We start from the raw sequence: 9978 nt of genomic DNA, 5'->3' as shown, positions 1-9978 counted from the left end.
CCAACCCTAACCATTCTTTGATTCTTGGGATATGTAACCCTGGAGACCCAAGAGCTTTATCTGAGCCAAAAGCCAGGGAACTACCACTCTCAGTCATGTAGTATATGGCAGCCTGACTGAGAAATAGGAGGAGATGTGCCAAAAAACATCCAAACTTGGGAGCCAGCACTCTCAGGGCTTCCAGGCACTCAGCTACTATAGCCATTCCACCAAACCAGGGAGATGCTGGAAGGCCACGTTCCTAGGGGCCCACAGCTGAGCTGGCAGAAAAACACAGAAAACTCTGACAGGAACTGCATCTCCCCCTTGCAGCTTCATCAGAACTGAAGTACATTCACAACACCGTGTTAATCACAAATAATTAGCATTCCCCACAAAAATAATTTCCTTGCCAACTGTGAATTTATGCTACATTTTCACAAAATACAATTTCCAGGTATAAAATAGCTTTTGTTGCTGTTCTCCAGGCACCATCGAAACTGCTTGTATCTTCCTGAAATAAAACAGTATCATTGGATTACTGTGCCTACGCTGTTTGCAGCAAAAGCACCTACTGAAGACTGGCCTGAACGTACATCGTTCTACGACGTGAGGCCTTGGCCGTACTAGTTTTTTCTCTCAGCTATATCGTGTTACACACGATGATAACACCATTTTATCAGCACTGGCCTTTTCTGGGAATTTTCTAGCAGAGTTTTTAAGACCTGCTTATCGTTTGTGTTATTATACCTCAGTTGTGGATGGCACTGGGTTCTAAAGACCTTCTCAATCGCTAAAAGGAAAACCTGCCTGGCTGTCCATTTTTGTTTAACGAGTGAACTTCGATGCAAGCACACTGTCGAAAAGCCATGTTTCTTCAGCCAAACTGGTCTAATTCAGAAACAAATGAACTGTACTTACCTGTTGTATGCCCACAGCATAGGTTTTTAAAAAAAACTCTGAGAATTCAAAGTATTCTTTAGTTACATTTCCAGGACTTCCATACCTTCAAAAAGGAGAGGACACACATATTTACACTGTGAGAAGTCTACCGTGTCAGGAAAACACAGTACTTTCTAAAACACCAAGGATTCTGAGTCATCATCCATCCCCAAAGGAATCCTTTCCCACAGGTTCTTTCTAAGACCTTATTTCCCATATAACGCCCCACTCCCCTTTTCTTTTCTTAGATTCTCATAAGGCACAATACTATAGTCAAGCAAATATTTTTGTCAAATAAACCTTTTTGTCACAAGTTCTGTAACCTCCATGTTTTTGATTTCTTTTCAAATCTTCCCCTGCCTTTATATTTGAGAATATAAGGACTTGTAGCTGGATGTAGTAAAAACCCCAACCAAACAAAGAAAGAAAACCCCTACTTTTCCTGTGGGGTTAGTTTCTTACCACCTTAGAGAGTCAAATCATTTCACTAAGAGCTCAGACCAGTGGCTGCGCCAATGCAAGGCAGAGGACAGCAGCAGGAAGCTCTCTTCTGTGACCACAAGCTGTTGAATCAACTAAACTGTCCTGTCTAACTGCACCTCAAGTAACACTACAGATCTGTAACCCCAACCTAGTTTTCAGTCAGTTTGTTACCGTTCAAAAAGACGAGCTACAATATGCAATGCCCATTTCTTGCATTTCCACCACACCAGCTCCGGTCTATCATCTTCATCAATTTGCAAAGTCTCCTATAAATAAATTAATTTATTTTAAATTAGCTGTGTGTATTGTCGAGAGAAATGATGCTTTAAACACTCCTTGCTAAGCTAATGCAAATGCACAGCATCAACTAAAGCTTTGGTTCTGTTAACGGTTACATAAAATCCAGGAACTTTCAAATACCTTAGTTAATATAACAGTGTACGTGCAACACCTGCACAATGCCTACACTTTAATTTGCAAAATTATGTGTATTTAAAAACCCTGACATTCTCACATATACTTGAATACTACACAGTGGCATTCACTCAGGCTTAAAAATGAACCACGATACTACCTCCTCCAAATAAACACACCTTAACCATATGCTAATGCAGAAGCCAGTAAAACAATGCTACAGCTGTGAAATAAATTTCTAAAAAACCTTAGGAAATGTCAGTTAATGTTGTAGACACACAAACAAGAATTCAATTACTCTTTTTATTTTGTTCTTCTGGAAATATCAAGGATGGATGAAAGAAAAAGAGGAATGGAGACAAGTTGATGGGTTTGGGATGAGCTTTCGATTCTTATGGGACAGAAACAGGCTAAAATATTTAGAAACTTCCAAAATATCCCAGGCTGGAGTACACACAGTATCGCTACCTCAGACAATGAAACCCTGACAGCTTACAAGATCTTCCTGCATTTCTGTCAGAAAAACCACTAATTCCAAAGACAAGGATCTTAAATAGATGTCATCTTAACTAAAGGTATGCTTAAATAGCCTTCACACTGTCTGTTCCCCAAATGCCAACACGCAAGTATCAGCGGTCTTCACAACACTAAAGCTTACCGGAGGTACGTTTCTGTCAATTATAGTGCGGAAGATCTCCATCCACTGAGTCATAGTCTGGTTGTTCACCAACTGGAGCGGCAAGGCGTACTGAAATAAGAAAAAAAATACTGTCATGAGAGAGTAAGTCTCTCTGAAAATGACAGATGTCTCTACAGGAGTTACATTCCCAGGAAGAAGATGTTTTAAGTACAATTAAAACCAACTAGGTTAAATATCAGTACTGTTCTAATTGCATCCTTCTTGGTACAATTTTTAGAGGAACTTCTGAGCAGACAACTTTTGAGGAAAGTTCCTGGGTCAGAAAATTTGCTAACTCTTTTTGATATTCCCACTCCTTCACAACATCGCAGCTAACTTTTAGGAAGCTGCGGGAAACAAACAGCATTTTAGTAAGTGAAATGTACTCCTAACTACTACCTAGTTACAATCAAGTAAATCTTACTTCTCTACAAAATCCAAAGCAAAGTGACAATATTCAGGCAAGCTCTTGGAAAGTAAAATAGTATCTCAGGATCTTTTTACTCCTCCCCTCATCTAATAACAAACTATTTTAGCTTTTTAACCTCCAATAAGAATTTTCAGACTGCCCCTTATCATAGAATCACAGAACGGTTTGGGTTGGAAGGGACCTTAAAGATCATCTAGTTCCAACCCCCTTGTCATGGGCAGGGACACCTCCCACTAGACCAGGTTGCTGGTCCTTATGCAGGATCTTGTTTTGTTTCTCATTGACTACAAGTACTTCCTCACCAAACTCATCCCTGTTAAAAGCATGTGCCTCAATAAGCAATTGCCAGATAAGCAATTGCCAGATCTTCAGAAGATAATGAGAAAGGTCACCTACTCAAGTGCACTATTTGACAATTACACCACAATCTGCACTACTGCCCCTTTCAGCACCGTCTAGATACTCACATGGTCTGTATCGGGTTATGCGCAACTCTATAAAAATAGGAACATTTTCCCCAGTAAGCTTACAGACAGCATGTGCAAAAGTACCTAGGTTCATTAAAAATTTAATTTGAGGGATCAACTGACCAGTTTTTAAATAGAAAAATCTATAAAGATCACATTTTTGTAAAAGCTATTTATTGTACATGATTTTTCCTTATTCGAATCACACCCAGTAGTGCACTGAAGGGGGTGGCTGTGCCCAGCAAAGAAGTTTTGGGTTTCCTGCACACAGATGCCAACCTGCACAAGAGCATAGAAGATTTTTAAAATTTGTTTCTGAAGCAGTACAGAGTAATGGGAGTTGTCAGGCAGAAGCTGGATCATCTGCTGCTGAATCCGAGGCAAAAATATTTGCATTGCTGCTATGAGAGGGTCTCGCTCCTCTGCTTTTTTGTATCTGCAAAGGAAACAAAAATGTTGGTCCAGGATTTACACACTGGAGATTTTAATGCCTATTTCCCACCAGCACTTTAATTTCTCTACCCTAAAAAACACATAAATTAATATTCAGCACTCACTCGTTCACCTTCCTCTCCTCTAGCCCCCATCTCAACAATTTGTGCAAATTCTCTAAGCTATAAACAGAGCAATGAAAGAGAACAAATGCACCCTTATATAAATGCAGCTACTGGGAGGAAGAACTAATGTTCTTTATTACTGAATTGTCAGCTCACAGGAGCAGGAATTTGAATTTCTCTGACACCCGTACCAATGCCAAACCCCGGTTGGGTGCTGAACAAAAAGGAGTGAGCAGCCATTGAAAGGGAAAGACAATTCCTTTGTTTTGACAAGATTCCCTCTTTCTCCATTTACATTTCTTTTGTGCAGCTCATACACATGTTTGGAACAACAGGCTTTTAAAAAATAATGCGTGAGAGAGCTCACTACACTTTTAGTTTACACTTTGTGGATTTAGACTATCAGGAGGATGGTACAAGTAAGGATTTGCAACAGGAGCATATGAGGACGACACTACTGTCTTCATCACACAAAAGTAGAAAATCATTTGCATTCATATATCCAGCATTTGGGGGATCTTCAAACAAAAGAGGTTATTAACATTTCAGAAATTTTACACAGATGGGTTAAATCATATTGAAAGTACAAAGCCTCAAGAAAATTGTCAGTAAATTCATACTGGTTATTGCTGGCATCCCTGCTTTCAATTCACTGATGATACAAGGATGATGAACAGTTTTCATGGATTTGCAGGAAAGGAAGCATATGACAGTTATGAATTCCCATTTTCTATCTGAATTCCTGGCAGAACTGCCAGTGCTCTTAAGAATGTCACCCTCAGTAACCAGCTGAGACTAAAAGCAGGGATTGCTCATCTTACTGGTGGACACCAACTCACTCGTAAGTCTTCACCAGCTGATACAGGCACAGGAGGCTCCCCAGCCAACTCCCGCTGTTCTGAGACTGCAAGTAGTAGCCTATCTTGTCTACCACCGCCATCCAGTGGCCTGGAAAGTCGTGTTTAATGATAGCACGGAGGCACATTGTCAGCTGGGCTCTGAGGCAGGAAGGAAAAAGAAACATTACAGGTAAATAAGATCATGGCACAGTGTTTAATATTAAAAGATAGAACCCAAATCTTGGTTTATTGCCTACGATGTACATATTACATCATAAGTACCATACATATTTTGACAGCACTGAAAGAGTTTTGGGAAGGGGCAAGGGAAAATCAATTAAAAAAAATCCCAGGGAATTTAACTTTAAGGAATAAACTAATTTCAGAGCACTTTAGCTACTTTTCTCCCTTCTTCTCCCTCTCCACACCCATCAGGCAGTATTTGAAAACAATTAATTGCTCATGAAACCACCTAGCTTTGTACTTTGAAAATGAATGTTTATTATTCTACATGCTTATGAGGCTGAAACCAATCACAAATACACAAACGTGTACATTTTTGTTAAACAATATCGACTTGTGTTATGATCCAAGCCAGAGGTTCCTCATGAAATTACAATTTTCCTGGGATCTTTTAGTACAGCACTTCTCAACTTCTGAAGCATGTGGCAGAGCCCATCAGGCGAAAGCATCTTACCATTCCTCTCCCTCCACCACTTGTAGATGCCACTCACAATGGTGAGGCAAGACCGGATTGTTAATTGACTGAAGCGAGTTGTGGTTAAAAAAGCTGAGAGACACTGAACTAGAAGGTGTATATAAATACTCTTGGCTCTGCTACAGAATAATTTTTTTATAGTTCTGCAGAAAACACCTGGCCTTCTGTATCTAGTTCTTCTCAGGTACTCTCTTGCATTCATTACATAAGGAGCCACTACTACAAAGCAGTTCAATAAGGGGCCCTCCACCTACCGACCCGTTTAGCTTTCTATAAACTTACCTTCCCCTTCAAGCCTTTGGAGTTTGTGCTTGTTGCTGATTTGGTTCCTTCTCCCTCCTTATTCTCACAAGCAAACAGTGAAAAATACCAGTATTACAGCATCCAACTAGTTCCAGTGAAGCTTCTTTTACCTTGTTAACCTCTTACAAATCTACAAGTTTAGTTATTTAGAAACCCTCTACTGTATTCCAAGTGATTGTCCCAAGGTTTCCAACAATTCTTTTGGATGTAGATTGTCACGATCACGTCAGGACAGTTTTAATAGCAAGTTATGAAATGATGCCTGAACTAGTTGGCAAAAAGCTCCTCAAACTTGCATTGTGTTCTGTGCGGGAGAGGAGGAGGAGAGAAGAGGAAGATCCTCTTCTGTTTTTCAAAGATGAACATCTATGTGCTATAGCCTAATCCCATCCTATCAGCCTCACTCCAGTCAGGGTGGTGAACAGCCATGGATTGTAGTAGGTCGGTGAATCTCAACTGTTCCTCCAGCAGAGAACAGCACTTCTTCATTCCTTTGTCATCTTAAAACCAAGAATGCTAATACACATTTAAATACTGGGATTGCATATAAAAATTACAAAAGTAATTGAGAAAAGGGCTACTAGAAAAAAAGAGAACAGATCTTGGGCAGTATTTCTCAGAACGGTTAATTCTGTAGGGCAGCTAGCCCTCTATGCTACCTGCCCTGAATCAGCCAAATAGACAGGCTGTCACTACAGCCAGTTTTATCAGACACTTTAAACAACACCATAAGGGGATAAATGACATCACAGGGCAGGTTACTACATTTTTGAAAGACACGTGAACATAAATATTTTAGCACTGATTATGATTACATTTTCCCAACAAGTACGTGCTTCATCTCCCAAGAAACCGAGATTAACAACATCCGGGCTGCTCGGTCTGAAAACGTGAGCTACAGAAATATTTCTACACAACGTAAGATACCTCACTAAGTCAGGAGAACGAATTATTCCCTCGACAATGTTATCACGAATCTGCTGACGGTCATTTTCATGAATGTTGAATGGAAATACTGCTTCTCCAGGAGGTGGCTCACGGTCCGGCCAGTATTGCGTCACCATGTTCTTCAGGTAAATGGCAGCTAAGCATAAACATCGGGGAAATGAGAATTTAATTCTAAGACATTTCAACATCCTTCCCTGCTCAACACGTAGCACAGTTGAAAGTAGAACAAAGTGTTGAAAAGACGGCTGAAAACCACTGCATCGTTCTAAACAAGCAAACAAAAATCTACTTATCTGTATTTTTCCTCACCCCTAAAACAAATACTCAAGCTCAGTAAGTGAGATTTTGGAAGGCTCGTGTAAACACATCATTGTGCACCCAGATGGGACATTCTGCTTGGGGAAATGCCCAGTATGAAACTGGCATGTGGCCTACCTTCTATTCAGGCAAAAATGTTTGTTGTGAGTTCCCTAAGCTTTATCTCACTATTAGGATTTCCCATAATCCCTTAGAATTGTTCCCTCCTGTCTCCCATGAAAAAACATGAAAAATAAAGTTAATCTTCAACAGAAAATAAAGCAGCATTTATGCCTCAGTACTAAAATGCCTGTAGGCATTCTGTAGGAAACATAGTGTAAGACATTGAAGGAATGTTCTTAATAAACTCTTATCCCTGTACTATTTTGGTTGATTACTAGCTAGGGCTTTAAAGTATAAATAAGATACCCTTGGGTACAATCATTTTTCTTGGTGATGACAAATGACAAAGTACGAAAACATGTAGTTTGTAAAATATTTTATAGGAGCAAGAGGAAAAGCAGTTATTTGTCTATGATGTGCCAGGATATTTAGACAAGAAACAGGTCCAGAAAGACCAGCCCAAGACTGTAATTTACTTTGCTCATAGATCCTGTTGTTATACAAATTCTTGGCTTTTAAAAAATTCCCAGGGAAATCTGTTGACGTAGAAAAGTAATTTAAATGTGCTTTTCTAGATTACACCCCTACTCCGTTAAAAAGAAAAACATTAAACAAAAATTTAACAGATTATGTTCTACATCATTTTTTTTCCTGAACGATACTGAAATGAGAGATGAATTTAATATAAAAATGACCTTATGGAGTCTAGATTAAGCATCAAACTTTACTTCAGAATGGTTTAACACTGCCATTCAAAGTCGGATTACGCCTGAAAAACTAAACGCCAGCATGACAAACAGCATATGTCAGCATGCCCCAACGCACTCCGGGGATTAACAGGATCTGTACAGAAAACCCAACAGTGCTTCTATGGGAAATGTTGTTCCATAGGATAAAAATAGAGCTGTGGACAAAACAGCATTCATCCATTTCTTTAAAAAAGCTGCATATTTTCCGTACCTGTCAAAATTACTCTACAGGATTAGTTAGAACAGAATATGAGAACTCAGAATCCCATCTTACGCAAATGGATGCTGTGAAGTTACCTGCATCGCCACGCCTGAACTCACACGCGCGGTCGGGCAATCTTTCTAGACATGCTCAGACTACAGATTTCTAACACAGCAGCGGTGTGGCCTTCCTTCGTACCCACCTTTGTGAGTGGACACCATCAATACTGACTACGCACATGCGGCTACCCTCGACTGAGGGAACTATGGGCTTTTTTCAGTTTTCAGAAACTTTAATTTTTCCAGGAAAAAGGATTCAAAGAGAGAAATGTGTATTCAAATAAGATACACTTGTTTGTTTGTTTTTTTTTTTTAAATTCCCACTTGTCTTGCCATCCCTACTTTTTCATCACCCAGAGAAAGGCTCCCTGGGTACTCGGTTCTGAGCAGAAATCATTCCCGTCATTATCACCGCAATCCAGTAGGGATCACTACAAACACAGGGAAGCCGAGGAAGGACTCTACCCTATACCGTGGTTTTATCTGAGCCTCATGTAGGAAAGAAACGGCAAGGATAGATCCTTTTCATTCCCACATTCAGAACAAACGTGAACTTTTGCAACAGCCCAATACCCTGCTGAAGTAACTAACAGACTGACTTTCTACTGAGAGAAAATGAAACAAGGAATTTGTCTCACCTGCTTGACGCACTGGAAATTCAACTTGATCTGATACTATGATTTGCAGTAGACTTGGAGCAAAATTGATGATCTTGTAGGACTGAAATACATACAGAACACAGTTAGCAAATCACTATGTGTAAAGAAGGCCTAAAGCTGAATAAGAAATACAAAGTAAGGGTTTTGTGGCGCTCTTTGACTCTCCTCATGAAGCACGAAAGGTTTTAGCTCTTGCATTTACCCAGATCCGCAACAATGCAAATAATTACCTGTAAAAGCTGAGCATATAACGGCACATGGGTGGAATAAGTAATGTGACAAGGCTCTCTATTAGAGATTAGCGATAATGAATATTTAAATAACTCTGAGAATGCCTAATGAGAAGCACTAGAGATCTGCCTTTGAATTATTTAGCTTAGCCTCATCAGTCAAATAGCTGTTGACATGCTTCATCAATCCATACCATTTATTTGCAAAACACATGGTGGTATAATAGCAATACCGAGTTTTGAAGAAATTAAGAAAACCATTTAAAATTATTTTCCACTGTAAACAGCATCTGCATTAGCCATATATTTATACAGCTATCTTTAAGGGACTGGATGTATAATGAATCTTAACAGAAAAGTAAAAACTGGGAAAACACAGTGGAATAGCCATTTTTAATTAAAATCAAGCGTAGAGTGATAACATTGCAAAACCCACAGCCTTCCTGGGAACTTTTCAAACACTGCATCATCCGTGCAGCTGAAGAATTTCAAAGAGAAAACAGTGCTCACTGAACTTCTGAGTAAAGCACACCAGATTTAAAAGACGTGAAAAACTGATAGCGTTATATTGCTGTCACTCAACAGGGGTCCTCCAACGCGAAGGATCATTGACTCAGCGTGGTGCAGACACCGCTAAGCCTTGGCAACATCAGCAGTTACTAGTAGGTCAGATCTTTCATCACTTAGATCCATGTGCTTTATGTTCAGAGAGATGTTTCTTGGGGCTAGATGGCAGAAGCTTGCTTTATTTCACCCTTTATAGTACTGCTTTCCAAGCAGATTATGCCTGGCAGTTCTGTGGTTGTTTCCAGAGCTGTGCTTTAAGCACAAGTGTACGGTAAACTTTCCCTCCTTCGAAAGCTGTGAAATAAGAGGTACGTTCTGTTCTCCGTGCACTGA

At 39.7% G+C, this 9978-nt stretch overlaps 1 protein-coding gene across 1 annotated transcript; it reads right to left on the bottom strand.

Annotated features, from left to right (window-relative positions):
- Nucleotides 1–900: 900 nt before the first annotated feature.
- Nucleotides 901–8909, bottom strand: LOC104516569 (importin-8-like; the record flags this gene model as incomplete). The annotated part of the gene is made up of 7 exons (XM_010160941.1): nt 901–985; nt 1576–1670; nt 2477–2566; nt 3674–3830; nt 4791–4949; nt 6739–6895; nt 8828–8909. Coding segments are annotated over 7 exons (825 nt in total), but the record flags the coding sequence as incomplete, so codon positions are not given.
- Nucleotides 8910–9978: the final 1069 nt, after the last annotated feature.

This window comes from Eurypyga helias, unplaced genomic scaffold, assembly GCF_000690775.1.
Source record: "Eurypyga helias isolate BGI_N326 unplaced genomic scaffold, ASM69077v1 Scaffold49301, whole genome shotgun sequence".
Lineage (NCBI taxonomy): Eukaryota > Metazoa > Chordata > Aves > Eurypygiformes > Eurypygidae > Eurypyga > Eurypyga helias.
This window is presented reverse-complemented; position numbering and strand designations above follow the sequence as displayed.